The following is a 13,257-nucleotide window of genomic DNA, read 5'->3' as shown; positions in this document are numbered from 1 at the left end:
GATACAAATAAATACAATACAGATGATAACTTGATTAAGTACATTTAAGTAATGCATTTAATTAGTTTTAAGTAAACTATGTCGAGGTAATAAAATGAATACAGGACTATTGGAACATATAAATAAGTGAGCTAGCGTTAATATGTTAATACAGCTTCAATTTAAATAAAAAAATGATTAAATTACAAAAGTATTGTTAAATTAGATACAAAGTTATAAAATATTAAAACGTTATTACTCTAACAAATAAAATGACTAAATACTTAATTTAATTAAATCGTATAAGTAATTTAAAATCGTATCTGAATAATGTTTATATTATGTTTTAATACATCTACACAAAAAAAGCCCTCTATCAATATAAATATCAATTAAATAAATACATGTTGATGAAAGGTTTAGGTCTTACTGTGAGAGGTGAATTAAAAACACGGGATCCAGCGACCTCTAGTGCTGCATTGAGAGGTGTGGACTCAATAATGTTTCAAAACTGTTTAGATTTTTCTTGCTACGATTAAAACGTTTCACTTATTCCTTCGAATTGAAAAAAATACTTAGAAAAATACTTTTAAAAAAACACAAGTAATACTGTATTTACTTTTCATTTAAAATAAAATGTACTATACAACTATTATAATTATAATTATTATAACTGGATATTGAGTCTTTTACAACATAAATCTTCAAAATGTATTAAAAAAATGATTAAATAATCATTTTTACGCAATAATTAATACTTTAATTCGCTTTTGTCATGAAATCGTGAGTCATAGGCGCATTATCAGGTGACTAACAGTTAAAGTCATGATCGATTTTAAGATTCCTATTATGTAATATTTTTTCTTAAAGTCAAATGGATTCAAATCTTTCAATACTTTTTAATTCATATTAGTTTAAAGCTTAAGAAAAACATTAAGAATAGTTCCAACATTAACGTTAATATTACTAAATGTTCAACTACATATTTCAATCATAATCATATGTTTGTGTAATTTAAAGCTTCATTCTAATATGTTTTGTCTAAATATAAGTTGATTTAGTGTCACAATTAACACGAGTGCAATTGAACTAATTACGTCATTTAAATGTGAATGAACGGAGACATGGCGGAGACAATGTGAAAAAATATTAATAATGTATATTTTGTGTAATTGTTTAGATCATCAAATATATTTTTTTGCATTTTGAAAATAATGCGTGTTTGGATATCATTTCACGTTTTTAAAACCGCGTAAAGTGACATGATGTCAGAAACTTCCCTAATTACAGTCACACGTGATCATTTTGACAGAAGGGAGCGACGCATGCAGACTCACATTATCCTTCCGCTGGAAGCAAGAAATACCGCAGGTTCGTACGTTTACGCGCGTCGATCGCAAACAAAACCAACCCGGTGCCGACGACGATGTTAAATAAAATAATCTAAAGGTGCTCGGAGGTTCGCGACGCCCTCGGTTCGGACGAACGGGAGGGACTATATTCTCGCGGCGGCGGGATATTTGTTCTAAAAATCCTAGACTGCTCTACCTTCTTTTTTCCTTCGGTGGAGGCCATGATGGGAGCCTGAGAGTTCAGCTGGAGCGACGGCAGCAAGAAAAGATGATTCCCCGGGACGGAGCTGTCAAACGAATCCACGCATTCCTTTCCTTTGTATAGACCATATACATGTCGGTGGAGCCTGTCACTCTTCAAATGTGTTCTTGGCAATCAGTCGATGACAATGTTGAATCGTTAAGAGGCTTTTGGGTCGAAAACGGAGCTAGCACTAGCTTAGCTAGCGGGGCTAGCCTGGGTTGAAGTGACTTGGATACGAGAGGGGGTTCTGGAACCGGTGAGTTTTCACTTCTCTTTCGGCTGCGACTCCCACCACCGTCCTTTTTTTTTTTTTGGACCGCATTTGACATCGGGGGAGTTTTTAATTTTTTTTATTTTTGACGGGGCGACTGCATGAGTGGGGTTTTTTTGCGAAGCTCTTGGCAAGACCTGAATTGCAGGATTTGGAAAGTGGGGCCTGCACGGAGGAGCGGAGCAAAAAGGCCCGTCTTTATGTTTCAGAGTCTAATCCTGCCCGTCAGTGAGGACCCGACGACTGCGACACACGGCACCGGACAGTCGATATAGACTCGATAACCGTTTTTTTTTTTTTTTTTTTTTTTTTTTTTGGTCCACCTTAAAGACTCCCGTCGCCTGCTGCAATGGCTGCGATTATAAAAGAAATGGTCAGCCGGAACAAAAGGAGATATCAGGAGGATGGCTTCGACCTGGACTTAACATGTATCCTTCCATATTTCAACGTATTTTCTTTCTTTTTTTCAAATCCATTGATCGAATGCATCGATCCCTGGATTCTAAGAGCCGTACAACGGGAGTCATAGACGGAGCATGTTTGAAAAGATGCTGGATCTGTCAAATCACTTCGCTTGAAAATGTCGAATTACAGCTTCCTTTTTTCTCTCACAATGCATAACTAAATATAGCCGTTCCTTTTGTTGCATATCGTTTAAATCAATGGGTGACATTAATACCAGCAAGTGATGACGTCTTACAGCACATGAAAAGAGCATGTTCAATGGTAGAGCCTTGGTGTCCCTATTATTTGAATTGTATGCTTTTGTTGCTACTATTTTCAAATGCACATCTTAGAACTGCCCTATGGTATGGTGCTTAAAATCTTCTGTTGTGTCACTGACAGTTAAATTGGGGGGGAGGCATTCTAATTATTAAATATTTATAATTCTAAATGCTTATCTACAAAATAAGTTCTCATACGCTGCTAGGATGTTGCTAAATAATTTGTCTAAGGTCGTGCAAATATGTTCAGTTCCCTGAGGTAAGCTTGTGTAAGTGCTAAGTATGTAAATACAAGCTATGCTAGTTTATTAAATATGCACGTCTCCCAAAGTTAGCATGTGAATCCAAAATTGAAAGTGGTTTCTAACTGGCGCTTTTTTTTTTTTAAGTCACCCATTTGGTTATCATCTGATGCCGGTAATGGTGGACCTAGATCAATCTTTGTGTGATACTCGCTTGAATTGAAGTGTACTTGTGTATCGAGACAGGTAAACCCAATGTACCGGGAAGGAGAAAAAAAAAAAAGATAAACGTGTGACATCACAGTGTCGACATGTTGCATCAGGATGTGAAACTTCCTTTCCCAGATCATTCGTTTGTGATATTACGATCACAAAAGTGTGTCAGAGAAGAAAATGACAATGCAGTGAAATCCTTATCCTATGGAGAATTTAGCACAAATGGTGCCTTGAATGCATCTATCGAAGTGTTTAAGCTAATACCTTTTTATTTCTGCCGTGTATTAATGCCTAATTTATAGATTTTTCTTCGGTTGCTTCTCAAACTTTTTGGTTACGCACATTTTATTATGTGCGTTTGACTTGTGGATGCTGAAAAGGCATCACTAACATGATCAAATGCTACCAACTTGGTTAACATGTGGTACTTTCTGAGGGCTCTGTGTAGGAAGTTGACAAAGCATTTTCAGGTCTCTGATCTCTTCATGCTTGGGTTGGAAAATCTTGATGAACGTTTTTTGATCATCTGGCAAGATGTCTAAAAACAATATGGTCTTTCTACCGTTATGTAATCCAGTATCTTAGTTCTGGGAATTGCCCTTAAAATAGAGTTGCCCGTGATCTGGTATCGGTGTCGCTGTCTGAGAGCTCCCTCTCCTTCCCTGTCACTACCTCTCGTTTGCTGTTTTTCTTGACTACTCCCACTCTTAATTCTGCCTCCTTTGGCTTGCCCCCTTTCCTCTGCTCCTTTCCTGTCCTCCCCACCCCCTCCTTGCAAGGCACTCGCAGGTTCTCACTCACCCACTTTCCCCCCGCTCTTGCACTCAGTTGTGGATTTGGCGTATGCACAGAGCTGAGGCAGGACTGGCTTTAAAGAAAAAGGCGTTCCTGAAACGGCATTTTTCCCCCCCCCCCTCCTACTTGGACTTCCGTCCGGGGTCTTGAATGTGTATTTCCTCCCAGCTGCAGAGACCAAGCCCCCTATGCCCTGGACTTGGTCTCTCCTGGGACCATTGGAGCTTATAAAAAAAAAAAAAGCTTAGGCCACGTTTGCAGTCCTCTGTTCTAAATTTCTTTTTAATGATCATTTTTGGATTCCATCTACATGTCGGAGGTTAGAACTGTAAAGGTTTTCCGTTCCTCTGTGACGGTTGCTTATTTAGCTAGCTCTTTGTGCAGTTGGTTAATCTTTGCATAACTTAAATGCAGATGTAGCTTTCACCAATAACAGGATGTATGTCGTTGAACTTGTAATCAAAAGCTTCATATCTGACAAAACGTTTGCAACTTCCAATATTTCACAAGCTTGCTCATGACTCGAGTGCACCCAGATCTCCTGTATTTCCATTCTTTGTCTCTTCTTGAGCTGCGTTTTATTTGAGTGTCTCACTTTGATAGAATATTAAGGAAAATACCAACTCGTATGATTGAGGCTACGAAGAAATATAAATATTATTTGAGGCAGATGCTGTTAGACGTTATCAGATTATTACAATTTGGCCCTCAGTTGCTTGACATAACATGTTATTGATCTTTTATGTATATTATTGGCTAGCATGACTAACAATCACAAGCTAAGTAACATTTGCCCTGTGCATCTTGTGACTAGACTTGAATTGTTCCGTGAAGGCCAAGTCTAATGGATTGCAATACTGTTGTATGGAAAGTTTGTGGTGCTACTGAATTGTGTGTCACTTGAGTTATTGGTCACTATGAGACACAAATTTGTCCTTCGAGGGTTTGATGAGTGTTTAGTCTTTGATGTCTCAGAGCTGAGACACATGTGAATACACATGGTCTTGGTACAGTGCACATGCTTTTTTTAAATATTTAATTTGCATTGTCTTACCCCACGCCCGATTTGATTCTAAAGGTTATATAGATGTGTGTAGAAACTTGTGCATTCTGGCAATTGTTCTTGGCTTTTAAATAAGTACCAAATAATTGTCATTTCAAACCTTGAAGTTTGGATTTTAGACATAAAAATTGATTTGACTTCACAAAAGGCTGCTTGGAACCAAACTGCTAAATTAGATCTCACTATTGTTTGAATCTGTGGCGGACGTGTAACAAAGGTCGCCCTTTAGTCAGTGGTTAAAGTGTGAAATCTTGTTCGATGTAAGATACAGGTAGGCGGTTTCATGCGAGCAAGTCTCGAACAACCATTTCATTATTCTTTTTAACCTGCAACATGACGCTTATATTTGCCTTTAAGATCGCAAGACTTGACTGTGTGTAATTGGCTGTTGCACTTAAAAGCAGAAAGAAATGCAGACAATATTGTCCGGCTGGAGATTCTTTTATAGAGGGATCTGGTGGATCAAGCAACTGTTGCATTTAATATGCTGCAGTCATTCAACTTAATTAAAGCTCCATGCATTGGCTCCATAAAGAAAACTATCCAAAACATGTCTCCACTAGAATGAGGGATAATCTGAACATTTTTTTAATTTTTTTTTAATCTTCCTGATCAAACTTTTAGCTCTAAAAATACACCCAGGGCAGGGTGCAGCGACTCTCCTCGCTCAGCCACATGTGGGCCGGCTCGAGCAGGAGCACAGTTACTCTTGTCCTTTCTTCTCACTGTCAAGGCCATCTGTCACAACAACCAATCGCACACACATAAATCAGCCCTCTCTCTTCTGCGCTCTTGTCCACCCACTACTATAACGACACCCTCATATTGACATTGGCAAAAAAAACGTGTTCTCTATCCGCAGCGTACCTCCAAACTTCACGTACTTCCTGTGTCCTGTAATATTTTTGCTAATTTTAGATGTATTTTTTCCAAGGTTCATCTGTTCTTTATAAATGCACAACTTGTTAAATCTTTCTTTGTCCCTGCTGTGTGAATCCTTGACCCTGGTCCCAACAGATATATACCCCAACATCATAGCAATGGGCTTTCCAGCAGAGAGACTTGAGGGAGTGTACAGAAACAATATAGATGATGTAGTACGGTGAGTAAATTTCAGAATTTTGCTCTTATTTGAGCACAAATCAAATTGAAAAAACGTACTAAAAACTTGCCTCAAACTTCCTTCTAATGTTCGTTTTCTCCATTTTTTTCTCTCAACCAGGTTTTTGGATTCAAAACATAAAAACCATTACAAAATCTACAACCTGTAAGTGTTTTCTTTTTCCCTCACTCTGTCCACCAGCTTCCTCTGCTCATCACTGACCACTTTGTTCTTCCCGTTTCAGCTGTGCAGAAAGACACTACGATGCTGCCAAATTTAACTGCAGAGGTACGCCACTTCACACACTCACCAGTTCCTCTGGTGAAAAGTTTTTGTCTGAGTCAAAACACCTGATGACTCACTCCTGTCGTTAAAAAAAAAAATCTGACCAAATGTCCACTTTGTCCTTCTCCCCCGCCCTTCTGTCTGCTGACCCGCTGCCGGCGCCGTCTTCCTGTCGTCGTCTCCTTCCATCTCTGCACGTCTGCATGGCGTCACGCATCAGTTGCACAGTACCCCTTCGAAGACCACAACCCTCCTCAGCTGGAGCTAATTAAACCCTTTTGTGAAGACCTGGACCAGTGGCTCAGCGAGGACGACAATCACGTGGCGGCCATCCACTGTAAGGCGGGGAAGGGCCGCACCGGAGTCATGATCTGCGCTTATCTGCTTCATCGCGGCAAATTCCAGGAGGCCCAAGAAGCACTTGACTTTTACGGTGAAGTCAGGACAAGGGACAAGAAGGTGAGATGCTCTTAGATTGTCTTGTCATATTCTGGAGGTCAGGTTTGAGTTGAATCCAAAGTCGATGCAAAACCTGCGGATAGTTATGACCAATACCTAATGCACTAAACTGTTTGAAAAGAAACCAACTGCAGTCAAATCGACCTCATGGGACGCATTTGAAATGAATTATCCTGCCCCGCTTTGTTTATGTAAGGAGTACCTTGGAGGTGGAGACTTCCGGGATCGATGATGTGTGGTGACAAACCTAAATGCTTGACCAATCACAGCAGAGTGGGCGTGTTATGGTCAACAATATTTCATCTCCAGAAAAACGGTGGTTTTAATGGGCAGGGCTTAAGTACATTTTCTAATGTAAATATTTCAATAAAAACAAAAAGACACATACTGATGAGTACAATAGAGGTCCAAGTTCAGTTTAAGACACACTTAAATCATTACATTAGTTGCCCTTTAAACAAAGGTTATCGGAGGCCAGTATTTCTCAATGAAGTCTGTATTTCCCAGTTATATTTGGCTTTTAAAGAGAGCTTCATAAGTAAAAAAAAAAAACTATAGAAAGACTTGTGTGTTTTAAAGATGCCTTTGTCATAAAGTGTGATCACATACACAAGTTGGTTTTTGTCAAATTTACCTCTTTACCTCCACAGACGGCTTTTGATGCAAGACATTTATCAGAGTGGGTCGGCTCATTGTTAGTCATTACTGTTGTCTCCTAGCAGCTTTTTGTATGTTCTTGTTTGTTAGTTCATAGGTCTTGATGTGAAGTTATCTTCAGAACGGAGCAGCACAGAAGTTGAATCTCTCTAAGATGCTCTGTCTGTGTTTTCTTTCCAGGGAGTAACAATTCCCAGCCAGCGCCGCTATGTCTACTACTACAGCTACCTACTGAAGAACCAGCTTGAATACAAGCCTGTGGCGCTCCTCTTCCACAAAATGGTGTTTGAGACTCTCCCAATGTTCAGCGGGGGCACCTGCAGTGAGTCACTCTCCTGTTCAATTTCAACTTTACTTTTGGACGTAGGCATGTGCAGGAGCTCACTTTCAGCAAGAGTATAGGATGTGCTGTGCAGCGAGGTCGCTCTCTCCCACGCTACAGATCTGTAGAACACAGAAGGTCAAGCTGGTGGAGCTGCTTCGTCCTCAGTTAAAACCCATGTTTTCGCTGTAATATAGAAGGACCTTTTAACTGATATTCTGCTGCTTTCCATTAAGTAATTTGTCAATATTTCTCAAAATAAGGTCGAGCATGCAGTGTAAACAGAATTGGGTTTGTCCTGTGCCACCTGAACATCGTTTCTAAATATGAAGATCACAGAAGTTGCCTCGTGCGAATGAAAAGCACAAGACTACAGCATTTCTAAAGAGTTTTCTAATCTCATGAGGTTAGAGACACTGCAAAGTCAAAGAGGTTATTTGAGTATTTCTTGTGATTATTAGCTTCTGCAGGAGTGTTGCTAGAGCTGACTCACACCACAGAGTAATTACGTGCAGTTCAGACGGTAGAGGACTATGAACCCAGCATTAGGAAAGTGAACAGGAAATGACCATGTCTTTTTTTTGTTCTACTTCCCTGTCAGTTGGACACATGTTTAAGTTGTAACCTTAAATTGCAAACCTAAAATTAAACCTAAAGGTCTTTATTTATTTATTTTCCACATTATTGTGACGGTTGTTTTAATTTTTTCATCATCTTAAATCCATATTGTTTTTAAGTGTGAAATGTACCATAACTTCACTCTTCTGGTATTATTTCTGTGGCTTCTTTTACTTCTAACACCTAACTTTGCTGAATGATCTTTACTCTATTGATTCTTCTCTCTTTCTAACTTCCCCAAAACAGCCCTATTCTGAGTTTGACAACACACACACACACACACACACACACACTGGTCAATATGACGAAAAACAAATGCAATGTCTTTTCCTGACTGATGTACTTGACTAAGTGTTTTAAGGTGACAGTAAGATAATTAAACCATAGTAATCATTTAAGGAGTCCATACAAGTGGAAGGAACATCCAAATCTTTTCAGATTACAAACTGTCCAACAAAGCAAAAACGGCTGACATTTTATGTCCGAGTCAATGGCGACAAATGTTCCTTAATTGTTTTATAGGCCAATATTGGGAAAGTCTTGATGCGTAAAGGTCTTATTTATGTGTTTTCGTTCGCTCTAAAGGTCAAGGACAGCCAAGCTGGAGTTTCACATTCACATTGAGTCTGACCACCGATCTAAAGAAAATGTTTCTAATATTGAACCTTTTTAAAGTGGTTCTGATGTGTCACACACTGCTTAATGAAGACTTAAGTTGTCTCAGGTTGCTAATGCTAACTAAAAAGAATTTGATAAAAGCTCTACCTCAACACTAGTCGTATCTACTATATCTGTGTGTTATCTTGTGTTGGCGTTTAGAGTAGATGAGTAACGGCAACGTCATTTATGTTCCAGTGCAGTAAAATACCTCTACGATGTAGGTTTTTATCCAGGTTTGGCAATGATTCCAGGGAGTGGTAACGGTTATGACTTCCTCTCTTTATTTTGAAGCGTCGGTCATACTCGCTTCTTTATTGTGAAGGGCAACTTAATCACAAGAGCGGCCATTATTTACCCATAATAACCTCACCATAATCCATTAGTTGAGGTCTCGAGCTAAATCAAAGGCAAGGAATAATTTGCAACAACTCGACACACTATTTTATTTAATCCATTACATCCTACATTTCTCAACACAGGTCCATGTCTGCTTAAAACAATGTTTTATAAGATGTTGCGTTCTTGTGTTTGCCTGTCGTGCTGTCAACCCATAGACAGTCCAGCGAAAGACCGTGTTTGTGATCATCTGCTTCTTTCTCTCTAAGGGGACAGTACCGTTAAAAACAGGAGCGAGCCAACCCCTCAGGGCTTCAAGAAAGGGAATTGGCATTGGGGTAAATGAGCTTTTTAATCCTTAATATTTCACACGTTGTTTTGTACACGGTCCCCGAGACCCAGCGGGCAGGAGCCCCATGGCAGGGTTAGGACTAGTTCCTAGGTCTGTGGAGTCACGACCCCACACCACCCACCCTGACGGGAAGAACAAGAAAATGCTAAAAAAGAAAAAGTTTTGGAATGTTACACCGTTTCCAGTGCGTTTTTAGACTGTCTATCAGAATAGGGTCCTTTGGTTCTGGGTGTCTTTGGGTGTTTTTTAATTGTGTGGCCTGCTACCCCCCCCCCTCTAATTCTTAAATTTAATATCCAATGTCTCATTTTAAGGTTTCTAATGCTGCAGTGGAATGTAGTGCTGTTCCTTCGTGTAATAACGCTGGTGTTCTTTCTTTCTTTGTACTTACTCCCTCCTCACACACTCATCTCCTCATGTTGCCCTCCCACAACTTCTCACGCCATCACCCACCCTCCTTTCCCCTCTTTTGTGCAACGTCATGACCCTTTTTTTGAACAGATCCCCAGTTTTTCGTGTACCAACTGAAAGTGAAGATTCACACGTCGAACCCCACTCACACCCGGCGCGAGGACAAGCACATGTTTTTTGAATTCCCTCAGCCGCTGCCGGTTTGTGGAGACATCAAAGTGGAGTTCTTCCATAAACAGAATAAGATGATGAAGAAGGTCAGTTCACTTCTTTTTTCCACAATGCTGTTGTCCATTTCCTGTCGAAATCCAAACACTCGCCACATATTTTACTCTTATTTATTCCCTTGACTAGAACATTTGGTTATTTTAGATCACGGCACCGCAGCAATATACACGAAAATGGCAAATGTATTTGCAGCTATTCATCAGATCTGAGTTCTTAAGGGAGGAAATGTATTACTAATGTTAAGCAAAATGAATTTAATCTCTAAACTGTGCTCTGAAAATTGAGGAACCGGTTGTTATGAATTCACACTTACAAGATCCCATCTTTGGAAACTTCTTGTGTTTTTCATTTTGTGACAAACCGTAGTAATAAAAGGAACACGAGTTGTTCCAATTCTGCACAGGAAGATGCTAAAATAATCGTGTGTTCCTCATAACGACTCGGTTATCTTCTGCCGAACATGTTTTCTCACCATGTGCTGCAGAAAATCAATGTGGTAGTAAGATGTGTCCAGTATTTTTTTGAGAAGTCACTGAGCAGCCAAAACAAAAACTCTGTGGACTTAACAGGGTTCTTTGTAGTTCTCCAAGTGAAAAATAATCAAAAAATGTAAACATTAAAATGTATAAAATTAAAAGTGGTAAAGCTTTTGCAGTATGTGATGGGAGGTGAGCAGTAGGAGTGATTTTCACAAACTAGCACATTTTAATAGACAATATAAAATTATTTCGCTTGTTGACTATGCAAATTCAAACAGTCTGAGGTTGGAATATTTGACTATTGCCACTGATGCATCAGTGTCCCTGTTTGCATTGTTTTATTAGTTATTTTGTTAAGTTAAAATTATCACTACTCAAATCAGCCATAACATAATGACCTGTTAATTCTGAACATCCTCTTTCTGCAACTGAACCTGCTTCTGTTGTTTGTTTTTTTTGGACAAAGAATGAGGAAAATTGTCAATGGGATAATGGAAACGCCAGTAGATGTGTGAGGACGATTGTTATTGTGCTCATCTAACACTTGTTTCACACGGGATGCCATCTGCTGTATCATTTATCCAATTGTTTTCAAATGCTAAAAAAAGATATTGAACATTTAGATCAAGTAAAAGCCAGGCAATGATATTGTGTTAAAATAAAGTATAGGTGGAAATGGGGCCCTTGGCAGAGGTGTGTGCCGTCTGAGTGCTTTTCCAGTGCTTATTGTTTCCTGCTTTCCCCGACCAGGACAAGATGTTCCACTTCTGGGTCAACACCTTCTTCATCCCTGGACCAGAGGAGAGTGCAGACAAGATGGAAAATGGAGCGGTGAACAATGTGGAGAGCCAGCAGGGGGGTCCAGGCCAGGGCCAGCTGCAGAGCGCCGAGTGCAGGGACAGCTGCAGGGAGAGCGGCAGGGAAAGCGACAGGGACTACCTCATCCTGACGCTCACTAAGAACGACCTGGACAAGGCCAACAAAGATAAAGCTAACCGCTACTTCTCGCCAAACTTCAAGGTAAACGTTTCACTGTGGGAATGATGTGATGGGATGGTTGGGCTGGTAGTTGACTTTTTTTTTTTCTATTCCAGGTGAAGTTGTATTTTACGAAAACGGTGGAGGAGCCTTCGAATTCAGAGGCAAGCACTTCGACATCCGTCACCCCGGACGTTAGCGACAATGAGCCAGACCATTACAGATACTCTGACACCACTGACTCTGATCCGGAAAATGAACCTTTTGATGAAGAGCAGCACACACAAATTACAAAAGTGTGAACTCTTTTTAAAGAGGAAGAGAAGAAATTATTCACGAGAAAGAAAAAAGGAGAAAACTTGAATATAAAACTCAAAAGAAGAACCTTTGTCCCTTCCCTCCCCCAGACGGCAATAGAATATCATCATGTCAAATGCCAATTTTAGGGAAAAAAGATAAATATCCTGACCAATATATTGTTTTTTTTCTTTCTTTGTTTTTTTTTTTTTTTTCTTTGGCACGGCCATTTACCATGTGCAAAAGTATTGACACTCTTGCCCCATGGGAGAAGGTGCTGTAGCTATAAAAGGTGTTTTTATATATATATATATACATATGTATATGTATATACATATATACATCCATATATAAACAACTTTGTGTCAAAGACAATGGAAAGAGTACCACAATCAGGAGACGGGAGTTGAAGTGTGGGAGAAGTTAGAATGATACTAGGACTATGCTGCTCCTTCTCCTGTCTAAACCAAGGCCAGTGCTGCAGTCACTTTGTTTCACTCCCTCTCTTCTCCTCTTCCTCCTCCTCTCCCCCCCTCCCCCCTCTTTTCTCTCATCTTTTACTCTCCTATCCCCTCCATCCTCTCCTCCTTTACTGTGAATGCTTCTTGTGCTCTTTGCAGGCTGTCTCACGTGACTTTTGGCCTTTGTGCAGTGCAAACTGCATGCGGGCAGTGGGTTGGGGGTGGGCGGGGTTATGAAGAGGCTGTGATGATGTCTAAAGCATTGCCATTCCTGTTCCCACTGTGTATACGTTAAATTATGCAGAACAAGACACCCCATGTAATTGTTAATGTTTTTTTTATCCTAAGATAATAAAAATATAATACACAAAACAGCAGGGAGACAAGTGTTTGCAATAATGTCAACACTACATTTAAAGGACAATGGTGATTTGCATGTATTGGAATTGGCATCCATCCCTAATAAATGTATGCAATGTTGTCTTTTCTTAAGTAAACTAGCAATCTGTCTCATGCGTGGGGGCGTGTGGGGGGGGATCCCTAGTACATTGAGTCATGTTCTGAAATTACATCAGAGTATTATGTAATATAAGCGCAGCGAGAGAATATAAACGCTCACATTTTCCCTCTCGCCTCATATTTGTGCGGGTCTTTGAATCGTGAACCCATCCTTCCACGCCTTTTCTCACCGAAATTGTTTTCTGCTTTTGGACTTTTTTTGGCTG

General features: G+C 39.8%; 1 protein-coding gene across 2 annotated transcripts; it reads left to right on the top strand.

The window, feature by feature from the left end:
* Positions 1–1,525: 1,525 nt before the first annotated feature.
* Positions 1,526–13,029, top strand: LOC148069565 (phosphatidylinositol 3,4,5-trisphosphate 3-phosphatase and dual-specificity protein phosphatase PTEN). Of its 2 annotated transcripts, XM_087803152.1 has the most exons (10): positions 1,526–2,274; positions 5,905–5,989; positions 6,110–6,154; positions 6,234–6,277; positions 6,495–6,733; positions 7,571–7,712; positions 9,596–9,664; positions 10,180–10,346; positions 11,547–11,816; positions 11,891–13,029. In XM_087803152.1, exons 1-10 carry the CDS (start codon positions 2,196–2,198, stop codon positions 12,074–12,076), a joined length of 1,326 nt encoding a protein of 441 aa, XP_087659278.1. In that variant the 5' UTR covers positions 1,526–2,195; the 3' UTR covers positions 12,077–13,029. The 2 variants fall into 2 exon arrangements, with proteins under 2 accessions (XP_087659278.1, XP_087659279.1); XM_087803153.1 differs by lacking the exon at positions 9,596–9,664.
* Positions 13,030–13,257: the final 228 nt, after the last annotated feature.

Source organism: Callionymus lyra, chromosome 11 (assembly GCF_982586985.1).
Source record: "Callionymus lyra chromosome 11, fCalLyr1.hap1.1, whole genome shotgun sequence".
NCBI lineage: Eukaryota > Metazoa > Chordata > Actinopteri > Syngnathiformes > Callionymidae > Callionymus > Callionymus lyra.
This window is presented reverse-complemented; position numbering and strand designations above follow the sequence as displayed.